The sequence below is a fragment of the Cinclus cinclus genome, chromosome 16 (genome assembly GCF_963662255.1).
Source record: "Cinclus cinclus chromosome 16, bCinCin1.1, whole genome shotgun sequence".
Lineage (NCBI taxonomy): Eukaryota > Metazoa > Chordata > Aves > Passeriformes > Cinclidae > Cinclus > Cinclus cinclus.
The window spans coordinates 1,686,420-1,708,325 of record NC_085061.1 but is presented as its reverse complement, the minus strand read 5'-3'; the positions used below and the strand labels follow the sequence as shown (position 1 = coordinate 1,708,325).

General features: G+C 50.2%; 1 protein-coding gene across 1 annotated transcript in view; it reads left to right on the top strand.

Moving 5' to 3' along the window:
• Window positions 1-21,906, top strand: part of LMF1 (lipase maturation factor 1) — a 147,624-nt gene that overhangs the window by 55,891 nt on the left and 69,827 nt on the right. Inside the window, exon 5 of the mRNA XM_062503441.1 lies at window positions 5,682-5,747. Coding sequence (XP_062359425.1) covers window positions 5,682-5,747 — 66 coding nt within the window. The remainder of the gene's footprint in view (window positions 1-5,681; window positions 5,748-21,906) is intronic.

Sequence of the window (21,906 nt, the reverse complement as noted above, 5' to 3'; positions counted from 1 at the left end):
GGGATCCCACACTTGACTTCTTAGCAACCTCCTTTGTGCCTCTGATCTCTCCCTGGGTTTGTCTGCTCACAGCCCTTTGGCAGCAGGACTTGTTGTTCCTTGGTGGCTGGAAGAGGCAGGAGCTGCCAGTGCCAAGGATTTTGCAGAATTCTGCAGAATCCCTTTCACCCACCGGCCCTCAGATGATGCTGGTGGCTTCTCAAAGGTGTTGTTTGTTTGGTTTTTTTTTTCGTGTTTTGTTTTGTTTTTTGGAGGAAGGGAAACGGCAGCAAATTAAAGGAAGGAAAAAGTCAAAGCCAGGGGATTGTCCCTGCGGGGCTTTGTGGTTGTGGTGGCTCCGCTTTGGCTCTGGGCAGGTTCACCTGGGCAGGTGGGACCTGTCCTGGGGTCAGCTCAGAGCCCCTCTGGGCAGGAGGGAGCAGGCAGGTGGGGTTTGCTCACCTGGATCATCCTGGAATGGTTGGGGTTGGGAAGGAGCCTCATGGGCAGGGACACCTCCCCCTGTCCCAGGTCACTCCGAGCTCCGTCCAGCCTGGCCTCGGACCCTGCCAGAGTTCTCAGGATGTGTGGAAGTGCCAGGCTCGGAGCTGAGCTGGGCTGGGAAGGGGTGGCCAAGGTGCAGAGCAAGGCAGAGTGAGCTGGGGAGCGCAGAGGAGTTGTGAACCATGGAATGGGTTGGGTTGGGTTGGGTTGGAACACACCTGAAATCCCATCCAGTGCCACCCCTGCCGTGGGCAAGGACACCTCCCACCATCCCAGACTGCTCCAAGCCCCATCCAGCCTGTCAGGAAAGTTAATCCGCAGACACCGGAGGTTTATGTCCAAAAAGGAAGCAGAGGAGTCCTTTTATTTTATTTGAACAAAGGGAGAGGCCGTGGGGCGTTCCGCTGGGGTCTCTCAATTTTTGGAGGACGCAGCCTCCCTTTTTATCCCAATTTCCCATCTACGTTTCCCTCTCTCTTTCCCATGGGCTGAGGTACTTGAGAGGCACAGAATTCCCAGAACTCCTGATACCTGAGATTCTCCTGTACTGTACAACCTTCCCTTTTCATTTTTAATTCTTACAAAATTCATGGTTTTTCCCCACTGCTTCTTTCATCTCTCAATATCCAATTTCGTTTATCAGCAAACCTTTGTTTGTAAAGGCAAATATCTTTTTTTTCTTTTTCCATTCATCCATCAGTGAAATCCTTCCCATTGTTCCTTTTATCTCCCAGTGCTGGATTTATGGACCCACAACTTGTTTGTAAAGACAAAGTCCATCATTTCTCTCAAACCTTTCCAGGGATGGAGCATCCTGTTATTCCTCTGTTTCATGGAAGAAGCAGCAGGAGCTGAATTCGGTGAGGTTGCTGAGAACATCAGGTGCAGCTCTGTTTTCAAACCTTTGGTTTGCTGCTGGCACAGCTGTGTCCCCTGTTCCCTGTGGGACATTCCCTAAAAACCAGAAAACCTGGGATCCAGCTCGTACTTCCTGCCCCACAGACCTGCATCCATCAGCAGGGAGGGACATGTGGAAGGTTTGGAGTCCTGGAGCCCTGAGGGAGTTTTAGCCCCCCCCCAGCTGAAGTTGGTCTCGTTGGATTCCTCAGATTCAGGTTCTCCAGGAGCCTCTTCCAGCCCTGCCCTATAGTCCTTAAATGATTTTATTTTTAGATTTCACCTTGGGAAGCTCCTTCCTCTCCCACAAACTGGGGTCTAAATTTGTCTCAGAATACCCTGGTGAGGGTTTGGCTTTCACAGAGAGGGTGAAACCACTTTTCCCATGGGTAGCAGAGGTGGGAAGTGCACGGAGCTGGGATTTTCTCTGGAAGCGTTCCTTATTTAGAGCAGGAGCAAAAAGAAAATCTAGAATTTAGTTGGGAATTTTGGGTGGGGTTTTTGCCCATCTTTTGTACAGAAAGGTCTTTAAATTGACTCTAAATTTATAACATGGGTGCCCCATTCCCCACCCTTCCCTCTGGAGCTGGGATCAATAGGGAATTTTGCAGACATAGCTTGAGTCACCAAGCTTTTGCTCAGCTTCCCGTGCTATTGGCCTGTCTGTACCATTTTTTTTTTTCAGAATTAATTTTGGGCTGAAAAAGTCTCAAAGAAGTGCTTTGTTCCTCCTTGACACTCACTCCAGGGAAAAAAGGAAAAAAAAAAAAAAAAGAGGAGAAAAAGGAGAAAAAAAAACCCGTGGAAAATCTGACATCTGCATTGTAGAGAAAAATCAATAGATAGGGAGGAATATAATTATCCCCCACTCCTGAAGGAATTTTTCAGATATTTTTTGGAACAGTGACTCATATGGGCTTAGGGCTTGAATGACATTTTAATTATTCTGGCTTCTTTTCGCTTTGAATCACCCAAGTAGAGCAGCCTGGAAGGGGCAAGGTTGGGCACAGCCAGCACGGGAAGATGAAAGGGCAGGATTTGGTGCTGGAGCTGAGCTCTTCCTGCCCTTCAGGTGGGGGCTGCATCCCCCTGGATCCCTGGTGGATCCCTGGTGGATCCCTGGTGGATCCCCTGGATCCCTGGTAGACCCTGGTGGATCCCTGGTGGATCCCTGGTGGATCCCCTGGATCCTGATGGACCCTGATGGGTCCCTGACGGATCCCCTGGATCCCTGGTGGATCCCTGGTGGACACTCCTGGATCCCTGGTGGATCCCCTGGATCCCTGATGGACTCCCTGGATCCCTGGTGGATCCTCCTGGATCCCTGGTGGATCCCTGGTGGATCCCTGATTGATCTCCTGGATCACTGATTGACCCCCCTGAATCAGTGATGGATCCCCTGGGTCACTGATGGATCCCCTGGATCACTGATGGATCCCCCTGGATCACTGATGGATCCCTGGTGGATCCCCCTGGATCACTGAGGGATCCCCCTCTGGATCCCTGGATTCCGTTTGCTGGCATCCTGTAAATATGGGAATGTTTCCTCTCTTTTGGGAATGTTTTATTCCATATTCCAAAGCAGGGCTGCTGGATGGGGGCCAAGTGATCGCACCCAGGAATTTTGTTATCCACCATTAAAGTCAATCTAAAAAAAACCCCACAAATCCTAAATGTAATTTTCTGTGAGAAACGCTGCTGGATTTAATTCCCCTTCACCAGGGGAGCCTGGAGTTTGGAATTTTCCAAATCCCAGCAGGTGCTGCATCTCCATCCTGCCCCCAGCTCCTCGGCCGTGCCCTGCAGGGAGCAGACCTGGCAGGGGAGGAGGAATTGAGCCCATATTTCATTCTGGAGCTTAATTCAATCCAGGGGGCAACATTTTCTACTCCTCCTGCTGTAAATTCCTGTGACAAGGACCTCGAGTTCCCCCTTCCCAGGCTCATTATCCCGAGGAACCAGAGTGCCACGAGTGCCCGACCCCGGTGTCCCTGCAGCCACCAGCCCAGCAGTGGGAATTTAATAATCCCGGCTTCAGAGCGGGGCCACAGAGGTGAAAGGGGCTCTGCTGGTTCACTTGGCCACCTGGTTGCTTGCCTTGAGCTCAGATTTAATTTGTATTCCTAAAAAGCTTCCCGATTTCCAGGAGTCCCCTGGACGTGCGGAGCTGTGCCTGGTGCTCGGAGATCTTTTCCAGCCTCAGCAGTTCCAGGATTCTGTGATTTCTCCTTCTCCTTTCCTGCCTCTCCTCGGCAGAGCTGGAGCCTCAGAACACCTAGATTTTCTGTGCACTTTTTTCTCTTTTCCCTTGGTCCGAATTCCTTGGGAAAACAGGAAAACTCAGGTGGGAGTGTGGGAGTGAAGTGGGCTGGAAGGGTAAAGCTTGAAACCCCTCAGTGATGGGAGTGGGAGTTTTTTATGCAGAACATCTTTGATAGGAAGACTTTCCTGTCTGAAAGCTTCCTAGTAAATAAAAAAAATAATTAAAAAAAAAAGGATGAACTGCCTAGGTGAGTCACTGCAGGGAAAAATCAGGATTTTTCAGAGCGCTGGTTTTAATTGGAGTTTTAATTATCCCTGCTAAATAATAGAGCACGATAACAGCCCCGGGAAGGAAGGAGGGAAGGTCATCAAGATAACTGTCCCGTTTTAATATTGCAGCATTCCTGCACAGAGCTTCCTCAGTGTGCCCTGGCCCTGACAGGGCTGGAGCTGCAGCACATCCTGGGAGATGCTATCACCAGATCCTGTAATTTTAGAAAAGCTTGGAGGGCAGGATGGGCCAGGAAGGGGAGGATGGAGAGGCTGTTGACAGTGAGGGTGTCTTGTCCCTGCTGCAGAGGGATGGATGGGATGTGCTGAGGAAATCCCTGGAGTTAAAACAGCTTTGCCATCCCAGAAATCCTGGGAGATATCACTTTGCATCCCTCTTCTGCCAGGCAGGAGTTCATAAATTCTGCTCTGCCCTCTGCTCTCAGCTGTCAGACAGATATAAAGCTCTGGGAACTGGATATTCCTGGATATTTCCGAGGTCTGGGCAGTTTTGGAGGGTCTTTAATTGGAATTTTGAATTTCTTTTGAGCTCCAAACGTGTTAAACTTTATTTAATGCCGCAAGTGAAGATTTGTTTTAGCGTGAGCAGGGAGGTCGGAGCAGAGGAGCCGCTGTGGTCTCTTCCAACCCGTTCCAATTCTGGGAATTTGGATGGAATCCATAAAAGCTGGAGTCTCCTCTGAGCTCAGATTTTAGCGCTGCATTGTCGCTGATCCCTTCCGTGCTGCCAGGGGAGGGAATGCTCAGGATGCTCCTGCTGGAGCACCAAGCTCCAAACTCCCAGAAACTCCCAGAAACTCCCGGCTTTTTCTCCTGGGGGAGGCAGGACCGTCACAATTAGGGCAAATACCCCCTAATTGTATGCAGATGACAGAGCTGCTTCAACCTTTTGACTAGTGAAGCTTTCCTCAATTTGGGATATTGTGATCCTAATCAGGGACCTCTCCCGCACATCAAAGCCATCCTTGATTGCTCGGCTTCCTGCTGCAGCCCATCCCTGCCCAGGTGTCTTTCCTGCTCTGGCCCACTGATTCCTTTCTGCTCTTCATCTCCGAGGCAGAGAAATTCAATCCCAGTTTTGCTGCCAGCCCTGGAATGGACCCGGTTCTTTGGAAATGTCCCCTCTTGTTGTTGTGAAGGATGGCTGCTGCTGCAGCCCCTGAGCCGAGGTGGGGCAGAGCTGTCAGCAGTGCAGCCAGCTGTGGTTGGGGCCGGCTGCTTCCTTCCCCTGCCCCTCTTTTGTTTCTCTAATTATTTTAATTACATCTCTGTGTCCCCATCCCTGCTCCGTGTCCCCATCCCCAGCTTCACGGCACTGCTCCCTTTTCCACATCCAGCAGAGGTGCCTTTGCCCGAGGGAAACATTTGGGTTTGGATGTTAAAATTGTGAATTCTGCTGGGTTTAGTCTGTTATCCTCAGGAGCAGAGCCTGGTTTTTCCCTATTGCTGCTCCCCAGGGATGCTGGAAGCGATGCCAGGGCTGCTCTGACCTGAGCAAAGGCTCAGGTGTGGCTGAGGCTTCTCCCTGGAAGGGGAATTTGGCATATTCCACCAGGATTTATGGCAGATTGTCAGTCACCAGGCAGTGGAATGACTCAGATCCATTATGTTCCCTTGGGAACAACTGGACCCGTGCCGTGGGTCTCATTCAACCTCTGCAGTTTAACCACAGGATTTGGCACCTTGAGGCACAAAACAAAGTAAAATAAAATATTTGTGACCATATTTTTACCCTTTTTTCCTCCCAGGGGCTGATTAAAATCCGAGGAGATCGCTGCTGGAGGGAGTTAACTTGCATGGATTATCACTACGAGGTGAGTGATGCGCACACAAAACCTCATTTCTCTTGTCTGCTTTTCTTTCGTAAAACCATTTCCCCCAGCCCGTCCTCCCCTGCCAGGCAGCTCTCCATGTTTTCCCTCTTTATCCCAGCCCCTGGCAGTCAGGCCATGTGCATGTGCCAGCTGGGTGTTGCTGTCTTTTCCCCAACCACAGTCCTAAAAAACCAATTTCTCCCCTTCCCTCCCCATCGTGGATCCAGGAGCAAACCTGAGCCTCACTGAGAACTTACACTGTAACCCTGCTGCAGGGCAGGGGGAGAAATGAGGTTTTTTGGTGCTGTTTTTCCTGCTCACACCCCCAAAAAGTGACCACCTGACAGCAACAGAGCATCCCTGTGCTCTCCGACATGCAGAGCAGATCCTCAGCAGTTCAGAGCTCCGTGGGTTTATCTTTTTGACATCTGCTGCAGTGATTATGTTGCATTTTGATTATAAATTCGGGGTTGTTTCTTAGCTCTGGGTTCATCTCCTCTTGCAGAGGCAAACTCGGGTCCCTTTCTCTCCTCACCTCTATTTTTGCATTTGGGTTTGATATAAATGGTGGTAAAAAGGAAAATGCTGCACCCAGCGATGTTCCCGGGGTGAGAAGCTCTGGGTTGGTGAAGGGAATGCTCCTGAAGGAATATTCCCTTCCCTGAATTCTCTCACAGCCACTGCCAGTGGCCCAGGGTGTTGTAATGTCCCTGCTCTGGAATCCATGGCCATCAAATATTTGGGAATACAAGCTGGGAAAGGGGCTCAGCCTGGAGAAAAGGGGGAGCAGGAGGAATCTGTGGCTCTGCACAACTCCCTGACAGGAGGGGACAGCCGGGGGGGATTTGGGATCTGCTCCAGGGAACAGGGACAGGAGGAGAGGGAACGGCCTCGAGGTGCTCCAGGAGAGGTTTAGATTGGATATTGGGGAAAATTCCTTCCCTAAAAGGTTGTTCGGGCATTGGAAGGGCTGCCCAGGGCAGTCCCCACCCCTGGAGGTGACCAAAAACCAGATGGATGTGGCACCTGAGGACATGGTGAGGAGCACCCTTGGTGTTGATGATGGTCTTAAAGGGCTTTCCCAGCTTTAACAATTCCATGACTTTATGAAACAAGATTCTGCAGGTCCAAAAAGCTCTGTTTTCCTTCTCAGCTCTAAATCTCCTTTTTTGGGTCACTCCCATTTACTTTCACTGGCGTTTCCCCCCTCGGTGTGGGGCTGAGCCTGTCCAAAACTTCCCTTGGCTCTTGCACAACACCAAGGATCCAACTTCATCCCCAGTAAAATTTGGGATGAAAAGCCCCTTCAGTGCTGTCGTTCCTAATCCTGAACATGGGGGTGGCTGCAGTAAATTTTCCAGTTTTCCAGGCACCTGGCAGCACTTGGGGAAAATCCAGCTCCGAGCCAGCTCCGGCACTGACCCCAACCCACAACAATCAGCCCCAATAATCCCAGCTCTCCCAAATCAATCCCAGCATCAGTCCTGGAGCCCAGAGGGATAATTGAGACCATTCCTGTCAGATCCATAAGGCAGGATCCCCAGCCTGTGCAAGTAATTGGGACCAGGGGCGGGGGGCAGATCTTGTTATCAATATCAATTATTTTAATCCCCACAAAAAGAGGCTGCGAGAAAAGGAACATGAAAGAGGCCAAACTTTGTTCACCAGCAATAATGGAACAAAAAATAACTAAAGGCTGGGATTCACCTGCTGGTTTCAGGCAGAGGGAGGGAGAAAAGGGGGCTGAAGGTTCCTCAGGGAGGGAGGGAGGGAGCTGGGAATCTGCTCGTAATTAGGATGATAAAAGTGGGGATTGGAGCAGGTCAGGGATGGATTTGGGCCAGATGGGTTGTGCTGGGGATGTATGCTGGCCACCCCAGCTCTCCTGCTCCAGCACGAGCTGCATCCAAGATCTACATGGGCTCCTGTGCCAAGAGAATTAATGGAAACACATGGCCTCCATCCCTGCCTGGACTATTTATTTGTAGTAGTCCCGTGGAAAAGAACATTTCCAGTTTGGTCAGGAACGGTGGGTGGAACAGTCTGGTGGAACAGTCTGGTGGTGTTATGGTTAAATGGGTCATTTTCCCTTCCTCTTTCCTTTCTGGTGTGCAGGGCCTTCATCCCAGCCTCGCTGGGGCTCTCTGTGTGGTTTGGAGAGGGATTTTCCTACCAGCCTGACCCCCCTGGATCCCTGAGGAGGAGATGGGCTCCAGGAAATGGGGGAGAGAATTCAGGCTCAGCTGGAGGAGGAGACTTTGCTGCAGCAGCAGGCACAGCTTTGGCACGTGGGAACTGCCTGGAGCCTGGGTGAGGGCTGGTGGGTTCATGGTGCAGCCCCAAACTCTAATCCCAGCCTGGCAAGACTCCTCGAGCAGGGAATTTCAGCTCCCCTGTGGATTTCTGTGCTATCCAGGGGCTCCAAGGTGTGCCCTGTGGTGTGCTGGAGCTTCGTGTGTTCACATCACCCCATCCAAATGGGTGACATGACCCAGCACACTCCTGGGTGGTACCTGGCAGGAGAAGTCCTGGAATCTGCCATCCATGGGTTTATTTATCCCTTTTTTGGGGTTGCTGTTGCTCCACTGTGCTTAGAGGGCTCTTTGCCCTGCAGGAAATCCCAGGAAAAGGGAGCTTTTCCCTCAGTGGAACCTGGTCCTGGTGCAGCTGCTGTAGGGAGAAGCTGCTCTGGCTCTCAGCTCTGTTTGGCATCAGGATTATTCAGATTTATCCGCTGTGGACACCGGGCTTGGCAAATCCACGAGCAAGGGTCGCAGGCTGGAGCTGGAATTCTGCTTCCCCTGGAGCCTCTGGCACGAATCCCACCGTGCCTGGGACATCCCAGCTGCCAGGGGAGGCAGAGGCAGCCTCAGATCCCTGACTGTGCAAGGGGGGACGTGGCTGAGCGTGTCCCCCTGTCCCTGCCTGCTCCAGAGGGGTCGTTCCCAGAGCCCAGCAGCTCCATCCCACAGCCCCTCTGGGAAAGTCTGCCTGGGAAGGATCTTTCTGGACATTGCCCAGGTGGGCTGGAGCAGCTTTCACCAGGTCTGAGCCAGGACTGGGATTGGGATGGGGATGGGGGAGCACCTCCTTCTCACCAGGGCCTCATCATTCCCTTGGTCCAGGCTTTATCTGGGAGTGCAGTCTGGCTGGCACAGGCACAGCATCCAAACGTGCTCCAAACAGAGCAAATCCCCTCGGGCAAGAGCCAGGCTGGAAAATCCCACCAGCCCTGCAGCTCCCAACCCTCTGCCCACATCTCCAGAGCAGCTTGGGTGGCACAGGCAGGGCAGGGACATTTCAGACCCCAGCCACTCCAGGAGGAGCCTTTGGGTGCTGCTGGAGGTTTTGGCAGAGCAGTTCAGAGAATCAGAGGGGGTTTGGAAGGGGCAAACCCTCCACGGTCTCACCTCTCCCATCCCACCAGGGAGCTGCTGCTCGGGGTGGGATGCAATCCAGTGATGCATTTTTCCTGATGGCTGCCAAAGTGCTGCTGCTGCTTTTTTAATTCCAGACAGATATCTTGGAAAATTCAGCCACCAACTGGTGGGAACAGCTGTGGGAGCAGCTGCTGGGGCAGGAGCCCTGCTGGGCACCAAATCCATGCCCGAGGTGCTGGACACAGCCATGGGTCACTCCTGGGGGACCTCAGTGACCTGTCCGAGCAAGGGGGGACATGGAGGGGCTGGAGCGTGTCCAGGGAAGGGAATGGAGCACCAGGAGAGGCTGAGGGAGCTGGAAAAGGGGCTCAGCCTGGAGAAAAGGGGGATCAGGGGGGATTTTTGGCTCTGCACAACTCCCTGACAGGAGGGGACAGCCGGGAGGGGATTTGGGATCTGCTCCAGGGAACAGGGACAGGAGGAGAGGGAACGGCCTCGGGGTGCTCCAGGAGAGGTTCAGATTGGATATTGGGGAAAATTCCTTCCCTAAAAGGTTGTTCGGGCACTGGAAGGGCTGCCCAGGGCAGTGGTGGATTCCCCATCCCTGGAGGTGACCAAAACCCAGGTGGATGTGGCACTTTTGGACATGGTTTAATGGTGACCGTGGTGATGGGAATGGTTTGGCTTGATTTCCTTAAAGGTCTTTTCCAGCTTTAATTGATTTTTTTTCTGAGGCAAAGGGACAAAGGGAAAGCAAATCCAAACCCCACTCCTGGAGCAGGGTCTCCTGAGATCCAGGATTTGCTTCCCGGTTCCGGAATTCCCTGGAGGAGCTCGGGATGGGTTGGTCACCACCAAAAGCTTGGAGGATTTCACTGAACCAACCCCTGCTTCATCCGAACCCCATTTGAGCCCCAAAAATGTCTCTGCTGCTGAGAAAATCTGAGAAAATCTTCACTCGGTCCCCACCACCCTGGCACAGCCACAGGGACAGTGGCAGGGACAAATTGTCCCTAATTCCCCTGGAAGTGCTTTTCCCAGAGCGGGGGCTGTCAGGCAGTGCTGCAGTCCCCAGCTCTCGGTTCCTGAGGATGCTCTGGAAGGAGCACAATGGTTTTTGTGCCTAATGAGGCCCCGCTGACTGATAGCTGAGCTGATAAGGGCGATAAGGAAGCTCAAACTGCTCCTTAACTGCCTCTTCATTCCTTTTCTCCCTCCTCTCGCCTGGATTAGAGCTCGTTAAGCTTTTCATCCAGCTTTTTTTCCAAGCCATTATGGAACAAAAAGTAAATAATATTTAGCAATCTGTTGGGATGAATCAGAAAATGAGCTGCTTTTATGAGCCCGGATGGCTCAGGGTGGGCTTTGTTCCAACAGTTTGCATGGCTGGAAGGGAAAATGTTCCTAGCAGGGAAGCAGGTGCTCAGATTTCGTGCTGAAAATTCTAAAGTTGCAAATTCAGGCGAGGGAAGCAGTGCTGAATTAAACAGAAAACAGTAATTATTACAGGAAGTTACCGTGCAAATAATTTTGGACATCTTTTTGTTGGTGATGTTCATAATTATATTATAAACTATTTACGGGGCATCAGAAGTTTCCAGTCCTTGGGTCTGTGCCAGGGCCTCAGCACCCTCACAGGGAAGGATTCCTTCCTAATTTAATTCGATGCAGAATAATTGGTGTCTCTGCTCCTTCCTTCGTGCAAGGTGTGAACCTGGAGGGTTTTACTGCTGGATTTTGCTGGTTCCAGCTCAGGGTTGTGTCCAGCTCTGGTATAAAAGGCATCCCTGACATGGGGAGATTTCCCAGATTTTCCCCAAAAGTCATTTGGGAGTTTTGTGGCTGTGAGCTCAGGGCCACTTCCAAGAACTGACCGTGGGATTCGGAACCTGAAGCAGGGACATTGATCCACTGGAAGTTGTGTTTCCATGAGAACAGGAGGGAAGTGAGCCCTGCTCCCTCCATGCCTGCCCTGGTGGGACAGCTCTGGGTAGGAACCAAAGCTGCTGCTGCTGAGTTCTGGGTAAGGAGAGCGAGGAGGGAGCGAAGTTCTGCCTATGGAGGGCTGTAAATTCTGTTTATTTTCACCTCTTGGTGCAAAAACCAACTGCTTTGAGTCAAGGTGAGTGACACCAAAGGAAGAACACACTGGTGCTCAGCTGCTTTATTTTTCGTCCTTCCCATTTGGTCAGAAGTTTTGAGAGCTGACCTTTGCAGAGGCAGAGTTGCAAAAACCACTTGTCTCTATTCCCATGTCTCCGAGGGCTGCTTAGGAGGGATTGGAAGATGAAGATTTGGGGCTCTGTGCTGGGTTTTGGGGCGTTCCACGAGGCTGGAGGAAGGGCCAAGGGCTGAGCTGGCCTGGGGTCAAGGAAATAATGAGATCCATCATAGGGCAAGTGCTTGGAGCAGTAATATTGGCAGATCAATGTCAGCAGGACATCAAAAGCTTCTCAGGCTGTATCTGGACTTTGTATGAGGCTCTGCAAGGAGAGCTTGAGCTCAGATGAATCCTTTCAGATGAATTTTTCAGCTTTTCAGATGAATCCCAGGTCTCTGACATGGATTCGAGGGATCTTTGCTGGAAAGTTTCGTTATTCCCAAGGCTGGGTTGGCTCTGCTGTTCTGGAGGTGCCCATCACTTCCAGAAAGAGAGAGAAAATGCTTTAAAAGTGGGATTTGGGCTTGGCTTGGAGGATCTGCCGTGCTGGGTTTGCACAGGTTGGGTTTGCTGGCAGAGATTCAGGGATATCACTTCCAGCTGAGCACTTCTGGGGAGGAGTCCTGGTTTTCCCAGGATTTGCAGTCCTGGTTTTCCCAGGATTGGGAGTCCTGGTTATTTCTGGATTTGCAGTCCTGGTTATTTCAGGATTTGCAGTCCTGGTTTTCCCAGCATTTGCAGTCCTGGTTTTCCTAGGATTTGGAGTCGTAGTTTTCCCAGGATTTGCAGTCCTGGTTTTCCCAGGATTTGGACTCCAGTTTCCTAGGATTTGGAAACACTGCAGACAAGCAGTACTTTGGAAAATGAGGGCTGAGCTCTCCGAGCAGTGAATTCCCAGAAGTGAACCCATCCTGGTGGAGCTGCACTTTTAGGGGACAGAATGATAAATGTTGACAGTGATGCCCAGTTAGGCCAGGTTTAAAAAGTGGGAAGGAATTCCTGGGCTTGTGCCCTCCAAGGATGTGCCAGAAGAACGAGAATTATTAATAACCCCGGGCCTGAGGCAGAACAAAAGCAGATTTATGCAGGGATGTGGTGTGGGATATTTTATTCCCAGCAGAGCAGGCAGGGAAGCAGCTTTTCCAGAGGCAGGCAGTGGTGGGAGCAGGGCTTTACTGTCAGCCAGGGCTGGAGCACGAGTGTGCCTCGTGTTCCAAATGCAGCACACGGGCAGGAACTGGAGTCCCAACACCTCAAAATCAGCGTCAGCTTTGTGTCCAAGGGGACCGGGATGCTGGCAGGGAATTCAGGAGAAGTCTGGTCAGAGAATTATCAAGAGAAAAGGTGGAGCTGCAAATCAGCATCAGCAAACAGCCCCAGCTTCTTTGGATTCAGGAATTCTGCTGGAGGGAAGTGGATGTAGGCAGGTGCTGAGGGAGAAACTTCCCAAAGGGAATCGTGCAGGAACTTCTACAGGGGTCTGGAGTGCCAGGACGCAGGGAATGGCTGCCCACTGAATGGGAGAGGTGGGATATTGGGAGGGAATTGCTGCCTGGGAGGGTGGGGAGGGGCTGGGATGGAATTCCCAGAGAAGCTGTGGCTGTTCCTAGATCCCTGGAAGTGCCCAAGGCCAGGTTGGAGCACCCTGGGACAGTGGGAGGTGTCCCTACCATGGCACTGGATCAGCTTTAAGATCCCTTCCAACCCAAACCATTGCAGAATTCCATGTAAATTCTAATATCCAGTGATGATCCCTCCCAGACACGGCTTCCACAGGCAGTGGAGCACCAGGATCGGGGCAGGATTTCATTCCTCTCTTTGCTGCAGTTCAGATCTGCTTTTCCCTCTGTGATCCTTCCCCAAAATATCTGTATATACTCAAAAACACCTGGCCTTCCCCCTTTGCCACCTGCCACTGGTGTCTCCCGCTGGTTCCCTCAGCTTTCCGTGATTCCCAACAACACCAGACCCAAGCAGGACAAACCAGGGAAGGTTTCAGGGATATTTCCCCCCATGGGGAACTTTGTGTGGCAAGGATTTGGGATCAGCAGCAGAGCTGTCAGTCCCACTGCACTGGGAATGTGCCAATCCCCTTTCCAGCAGTAACACAATTCCTCTTCCTGGATTCTTGGCTGGTTTTCTCACGGATTTGTTTTAAGCTTGGTGAAAGCTTCCTGTACACCTATTGGGTTTCATCTCGTCCTCACACTCTCCCACTGTTCCCAACTCGTTTACAGACCACCCAGGACCCCTCCTCACTTCCCTTAAATATTCCCTTTCCCTCCCCCCTCCTCCACGCATTCGGGGTGTTTTTTTGTTCAATCCTAATTGGATTAATCCTCATTTCACCAGCTCTGCCTGCTCTGCCCCTGCACGTGGCTCTTCTCCTCCCTGGGCTTCTCCAGGGGCAGGAATGTTGGATCCCATCACATCCCTGTGCCCCTCCAGGGCTGTGGGGAATACTGCTCTGCTCCTGGAACGTGCAGAGCCCTGGAGGTTTGGCAGCCTGGAAGGAAACACAGACAAGGCTCTGGTAATTATTTAAATTATGGATTGACGAGCCTGTTAATGGGGTTTTAAAAGAAATGCACAAAGAGAAGGAAGATGACAAATTTTGATGCTTTCTGGAGGACAGAAATGAGAAGGGGAAGTGGCACAAGAGCCTTTTGCATTCTTTGGAAGTAACGTGGAATGGTTTGGGTTGGAAAGGACCTTGAAGCCCGTTCAGTTCCAAACTCCTTCCACCATCCCAGGGTGCTCCAGCCTGGCTTTGGACACTTCCAGGGATCCAGGGACAGCCACAGCTCCTCTGGGAATCTGGGACCTCCCCACCCTCTCAGGGCAGGGCTTTTTACCAGGTCTGCTTTCCTTCTTGCTTTAGGGCAGAGAAAAGCCCAGGGGATGTTGTTGGCAGCTCCTTGATTTCTACAAAGGTCTCCTGGTCCTCATCCTCCAGTTTGGGGCCTTGGGGCCTCCAGACCTTGCCCAGAGCCCTCATCCCAGTTTATCCACCTCTGGATTCTCCCAGTGGTCAGAACAAATCCCCATGGCCATGATGGGAGTCCTTGGGGACATTAAATAATCTCTTTCCTGCTCTCCTCCTTAGCAGGTGCAGTTTAAGGAGTCATTTTTCCCACCCATTCCCATCTTTGTCAGTGTCTGTAGGAACTTCCCTCATTCCAGGTCCTTTGCCTCAGTTCTGCATTTCCAGTGGTGGATGGGGATGCACATCCCTCCTCCTCCTCCTCCTCTTCCACTCTCATTCTGAGCTTTTTTTTCTGGGAATAAATTTAATGACCACTTCCAGCTCTCTGGGTAACACTCCTGGCACAGGCTCCTGCAGAGTTTGTGGCTGCCCCATCCCTGGAAGTGCCCAAGGCCAGGCTGGATGGAGCTTGGAGCAGCCTGGGATGATGGAAGGGGTTGGGGTTGAACTGGATGAGTTCAATTCCCTTCCAACCCAAACCATTCCATGATTCCACAGTAAATTTTTTTTTTTTTGTCATGCATCAAAGGTTTTAAGCTCAGCTGGAATTTTTATTCCCCCAGAATAAAACAGGGTCTGGCCAGGAGAAGAACCCACCATGGGCAGAACCTTGGAAATAGCAGAGCCTTTCCCTTTATTTGCAGAACTCAAATTTCCAGGTCATTTCTGCCATCTCCAGACAATTCCATGTGGGTTTAGACTCTCCATGCTGGACATGCATTGATTGGAAGTGCAGCTCACAGGTTCACTTCAGTGATCAGGGGCTGAGCCAATTCCCAGGCACAATTCCCTCCTTCCCAGAGATCAGGAAGAATTCCATGTATTTTTTTTTTTCCATCTTCTGAGTGCTCCAGTGCTCACAGCAAGCCCTGGAAAAAGAAGAATCCAGGGTTGGGGGTTGCAGGAACGAGTTAATTTGAAGTCTCTGCCGTGGTGTTTTGCTCCAAAGTCGTGTGCGCCAAACTGACCTTTAATCTTGGAATATAAATCACTTTCCAGTCCTATTATTTCTAAAATCCTACAGGCTTGAGAATGCACAAAAGAAGCCTTTGTCTCCTATTAATTTAATTTATAGGTTAAAGTTTCAAATCAGTGGCAAGCACCAGCTGATTTACTGTGCACTGCAGGAATTGCTGTTCTGGGAAGCGTTTGCTTCCAAAGGGGGATGTGTAATTAGGAGCTTCTGTAATTAGGTATAATGTCAGATAATTTGCTGATCGTTTTTTGGAATTCACTCTCCAGAAAAGCTGGGAGGGGAGCTCGGGGTGGATTAGGCTTCTTGTAGCCTAAAGATTCCCCAGATCAGAAAAATCCTGTGTGGAAGCATCCCAATCATCTCCTGTGTGATGTCATTTGTGCTACAACAAAAACCAGCCACTTTGGGGATAAAATTCCCATAAAAGCAGGAAGGAGCAGGAGCGTCCCCGTGGTGGTGGCTCTGTGCAGACCCCTAACCCTGGTCCTGTCCCCAAGTGTCCCTGTCCCCAGGGAGCTGGCCCTGCTCCACGTGGGCTCCATCAGGGCTGGCAAATCCTTGAGGCAGGAGTTGCCGTGAACAGTTTGTGAGCAGCCCACAGTGGAAATCATGGAATGTGTTATCCTCGGCCCCCCCAGGTGAACAGGGGAATATTTTAATTCCGGGAGTTAATTGCCATTTTAGCAGCCTGTGGGAGCCTGGCAGGTGATGTGAGACCCCGTCCTGCTCTGATCTCAGCTGAAGGATTGGGAACAGCGGCGCGGATGTGGGAATCCAACAGCAGCAGGAGCAGGCTGGGGATGTTTCTGGGCTCTTTGTGTCACTCATTAATGGGTTTTAGTGGAGCTGCCACACTTCTACATTGCTGAAGATCATCCCAAAGGGTTTTCCCAGCAGGAGCTCCCCATGGCAGGGAGCAGGGAGGATCCTGAGGTGGATCCTGAGGTCTCCAGGCAGCTCCGGGTGCCTCCCCCTCGCTCTCCCTGAGCAGCTGTGTTGGTAAACAGAGCTGATGGACATTTCCCTCCCTTTGAACATTGAACCTGAACTCTGGGAGGGCACAGGATTGACAGCAGGGAGCAGAGCCAAGCCAGGAACCCTCTGCTGTGCCAGGACAAGGGGAAGGGTAATTTAGGCACAGTTATCAAAGGGGGGGTCTCAGAGCTGGTCAAACCTGACTTTCCTAATTAAACTTTGGGGTTTTTTGGGTTCTAATCAAACTGTGGGTTTATGCTGCAGACAGGAACTGGATTTGGAATTTTTAGAGATTAAAGTTCAGGAGCTGCTGCCTCTCCAGGCTCCTGCACCCATGGGCTGGGACACCTTCCACTGTCCTAGGATATAGGAGATAGGATAGGAGATTAGGATAGGATAGGAAATTAGGATTGGATAGGATAGGAGATTAGGATAGGAGATTAGGATAGGATAGGATAGGATAGGATAGGATAGGATAGGATAGGATAGGATAGGATAGGATAGAGGGGGATATAGGGGGATATAGGGGGATATAGGGGGATATAGGGGGATGTAGGGTGTAGGATAGGATAGGATATAGGATATAGGATATAGGATATAGGATATAGGATATAGGATATAGGATAGAATATAGGATATAGGATGGAATATAGGATATAGGATATAGGACATAGGATAGGATAGAATAGTATATAGGATATAGGATATAGGATAGAATATAGGATATAGGATGGAATATAGGATATAGCATATAGGATATGTTACACACTCTGCTCCATGGAAGAACAAAGGGCTGCCTGTTCCATGGATGAAGGCTGGGAGGTGATGCTGCAGACGGGGCAATTTGGGATCCATTCCACATTGTAGGGGTGTCAGCAGCAATACGAACATTGCAATAAAACAGGACACAAACTGTCCTTAAATCCTGGGAATGCAGGAATAAATGGGATGGTAAATGCAGGACTCTGGCTGCAGTGGTGTTTGTAGGGACACGGTGGGTTGGGAAGGCTGGATCCTGCTGGATCCTGCTGGCTCAGGGGGCAGTGGGGTCAGGGGTTGCTGCTGCCCTGGGGCTGTGCTGGGTTATGGCAGCAGCTCTGCCCCTGCTCCCGGGGCTGCATGGATTCCTCCACTCCCATGGAATCTCTCCCTGCTCATCTTAATTCACAGCTCTGTACCAGATTCAGGACTTTTTTTATTTTATTTTATTTTTGTGCTGCTGGTTGAAGGTGGCGACCAAAACAGGGTGAAATGCCTTTGGTTTTTAATTCAAATTTAATCATTTAGCCAGATCCTCATGGAGAACTTCAGGTTTGCCTTTCCCTGGGTTATCCCAGGAGCTCCTGGGCACATCCAGGAGCCTTTTATTGCATTTTTGGCCCCATTCCCTGATGGAGCCAATCCTTGTGGTTTTTGTGGCAGGAGAGCCCTTTGTAGGGTGTGCTGTGACATTCCTGGACTAACCCCCTATATATCCATACACTGATGTATTTCCCTGGAGATTTTTAGTCCACTTCCTTTTTTTTTTTAGGGCCTGCTGGAAATTCCAGGCAGGAATTTTTATCCTGGAATAGTGGATGAAACGATTTAAGTTTCTTTCTCCTGCTGTTACAGAAGAGCTGCCTTTGATCTCCTCTTACTCTTCCTTACCTTGGGCTCAAATCCATCAGCTGGAAAAGTGGGGATCATCTTCAGGACACCAGACCTTGGGCTTCTGTTTGGGATGGGAAAGGGGAATAAGAACCATCAGATCCCAGGAGCTGGGTTTGGATTTGGGACCAAGAGTTTCCACAATGCCTGATGTGGTCGTGAGTTCCTGCTGGGAAGGTGCCAGCCCATGGGAATATTGGATTTTTTTTATCCAAATATTTGTCTTTTAGCCAAAATTTTCTGTCCTAAAAGCATCGTGGGAAGAATTCCTTGGTGGGAATTTTCTTCATCCCAGTCCAGAGCTTGCCATGGGTGTGTCAGTGAGCAGTAATTAACTCATCATTTAATATTCCACATTTTTTAATGGTTTTATGGCTTTGGAGAACCCAAAACCATTAAAAACTAAAAACCACCCAGAGCTCTTGGATTCCTGACTTTTGTCATTGTAACCCATTAGGAAAACTTGCTCCAGGATTTGCTTTACCTGCTGGAAGAATTTATTGTAGAAGATATTGGGAGCTTTGTCTTGTTTCGTTCACAGATTTCATGGGATAAATCACATCCATGCTCCAGGACCACGGATGTGTGGCTGTGACAGCAGCTGGTTTTGATAAACTCCAAAATGTCCCTCTCAAGTGAACAAAACACAAATTTCACCCAGCAATTCCACACCGGCCTTCTCATTGCCTTCCCTCCGAGCTGGAATTTGATTTTATTGCTTGAGATTTCGCAGAAATTTAATATTTTATCTCCTTCTGAACCATCCCTCCCAGGCCCAGCATTCTTCTGGCTGGATTTGGGGTTCCAAGCATGGCTGATGTTTTGCCAAATTGAAATTATTCCGTGCCTGACTTGTGGGGATGGCTTAAACTTTTGAAGTTGGCCCAAAAATGTGCTTTATGTTGAGTTGTCTGGCAGGAGAGGCCTCTCCTTTTCCATTTTTTTTTTTGTTTGTTTGTTTAAATCAGCTTTTGGAGAGCCCAAAATCATCAGGAGTTGCTCCTCTCCCCAAATTCGGGGTCTGCAGCCGGATCTGCTCATTCCCTAGGGATGCAAGGTTTATCTTTATGGAAAGGAAGGAATTGTGAGGAATTCGTGGTTCCCAGCTCTGTTCCCCGGTGGGCTCAGGGTATTCCCACTTTCCAGTGGCAGGAATTCCATCAGCAGCTCTGGTGTAATAAACCCTTCCACCTGGGAGAGCTGCGCCAGTCCAGAACAGGATTTTTAAATGGATTTTGATTCACAAAATCTCAGCATCGTGGGGTTGAAACCAAATTTGTGCTGCTGAGGAAGGAAAACCTGACACAGGTTGGTGGGGGGCAGGGCTTGGAGGGGGTGTGGGGTGGCTGAAATCCCGGGAATGCTGAGATGCCACGGAGCTGATGGAAGCGTGGTGAGACAGGGATGTTGATGTGGGATGAGGAGGAGGAGGATGCAGAGCTGGAGGAACCAGGAGTTCCAGAGAAGGAACCAGGGAAAATTGGGAAGGTGTTGGAGCTGTCAGAGCCTTCAGCAGCTGCCCCAAGATGGGAGCAGATCCCCGAGATCCTTGAGAGCCTACCTGGAACAGAGGCTGGACAGAGTTAAAGGAATAAAGGGATTTATTAAAAAGCCTTCCAAGGATTCACCTTGGGCAGTACAAGAGCCTGGTTGAGGCTACACCAAGATGGGTGACTGGTCATGAGTTTTCACACTTTTGTAAGTTTTGGTCCATTTCCATCTTGGGGTTCATTGTCCAATCCCAGCTCCAGGTTCTGCAGTCCCATCCTCCCAGATTCTCTCCTCAGTTCTCTGCTGTTTGCACTTTTTGGGGGCTGGAGCTGTAAAAGTGGCTGGAGAAGGATTGGTTTGTGTGACCGAGCTGTGAGGAGAACTCGCTGACCCTTCGTATGGAGTTCAGAGTTATATCCTAATGCAGAATCGGGAAAATACGAAAGATAAAACGTAAAGCATTCAGGGCTGCTCCTGCAGAACTGTCCCGAGCTTCCCAGAGCCCTTCAGCATCCCAAACACTCCCTCTGGCACAAGGAAAACCCAGTGCTGGCTTTTCTCGAGCTAAACCAGGGATTTAGGGAAAACTGGCTTCTTGGAGGCTTCATCTTGGTCTTCTCCTCTGGAAGAGCTTCTGGGATGCAGAATTTTGTTTTGTGAGAGGCAGAGTCTGCTCCGGCAACTGTCAAACCATGGATTTAATTTATATTATCCAACATGGTTGATCCCGGTCTTTTGCACCCCATGGAATTCCTTTTGCACCCCATGGAATTCCCAACCCCCCTGGATGTTAGAGCTGTGGACACCAGCTTGGCTTTAGGGTTTATTTCCAGCCCCAGGGAAAGTCTTTTGTTCCTTTAGATTAAAATGGGGCCGCTTCTGTGGCCCTCCCGTGGGAGGCTTGGGGTGGGTGGAAGAATTATTCCATTATTCCCCATTATTCCCACGTGGCTGCTCCGTGTCCTTGGCAGGGACAGGAGGAGGAGGAGGAGGAGGAGAAGGAGGAGGAAGAACCACGTTGGGTTCTCCCCAAGGGCTTCACCCCAAATTACCGAGGTGTTGTCACATTTTTGGGGAGTTTGGCTGTGGTGGGAAGGTCCCCAGTTCCCCATGGGAATACTGCCAGCAGCTCTGACCACACCGTGCTGGGTTTGGTGAATTATCTTCATGTGTAAATCTGTGTTGGGGTGTAGAAACAACAGCTTTTCCCTTTCCAGTTAAAAACAAACAAACAAACAAAAAAACAACCCACAGTGTTGTTTATTCCTGTGGTTTTTGTCCAGGAACTCCGGGCATCTCCTGCCCAAACGCAGTGACTGAGGCAGCAAATCTTTTGTAATAAAAGAGGAATTTCTTTTTTTTCTGCTTTGATATTCTGAATTAATTCCATTTTTAGCACTTTTCCATTTTCCACTTGCATTTCCGTTGCCTGGAGGATTTGGATGGATATTCCAGTGGAAAGGGCTTGGAAGGGACCTTAAAGCTCATCCCATTCCAACCCCTTCCCATGATTTGTGTGATGTCCCTGGGGCTGGCACAGGGATGATCCGATTAGGGATGAGCGGTGGGACTCCCAAAAGGCAGGAGGAGCCTTTCCACGTGGGATGAGCTGGCAGGAAAGCCATGGTAAAGCCATTGTAAAGCCGTGGTAAAGCCATTGTAAGGCCATTGAAGGTGTCACGCTTCTTATCTGCTTTTTGTTTATTAAAAAAAGAAAAAAAAAGAAAAAAAAGAAAAGAAGCTACAAATAAAGCTGTGTCACGAGATCCCCCTGGTAATTGAGGGGCCGAAATTAATTAGGCATGGTGAATGTTCTGCATGGTTCCCTCTCCCCTCGGAAGAAGGAGCCCTTTGTGCATCCCGGCCAAAGGCAGGAGCTGGATGTGGAATACCTGAGGGCATCACGGGGGCTTCTCCTCCTTCCCTTCCTCCCTCTCCTGGTTTTTCCACCTCCCCATTCCCTGCCTGTCCTTTCGAATCCTTGGGAAAAGAGGATTTCCTGACAGCTCTTTTCCAGCTGCCTCCCAAACCCTCAGAAGTGGTGGAGCCACCCCTCTTGTTGGATTTTTTAATGTCAGGGATGGTGCATGGATTTTGGCAGGCTGGGATGGAGCTGAGGGTGGGATTGTTGGGATTGCTGGGATTGCTGGGATTGTTTGGATCATTTGGATCGTTGGGATTGATGGGATTGCTGGGATTACTGGGATTGTTAGGATTGTTTGGATTGTTGGGATTGTTGGGATTGCTGGGATTGTTAGGATTGCTGGGATTGTTAGGATTGTTGGGATTGCTGGGATTGTTAGGATCGTTGGGATTGTTGGGATTGCTGGGATTGTTGTAACTGTTGAGATTGCTGAGATTGCTGGGATTGTTTGGATCATTTGGATTGTTGGGATTGCTGGGATTGTTAGGATTGTTGGGATTGTTGGGATTGTTGGGATTGCTGGATTTGTTTGGATCATTCAGATTGCTGGGATTGCTGGGATTACTGGGATTATTAGAATTGTTGGGATTGCTGGGATTGTTTGGATCATTTGGAT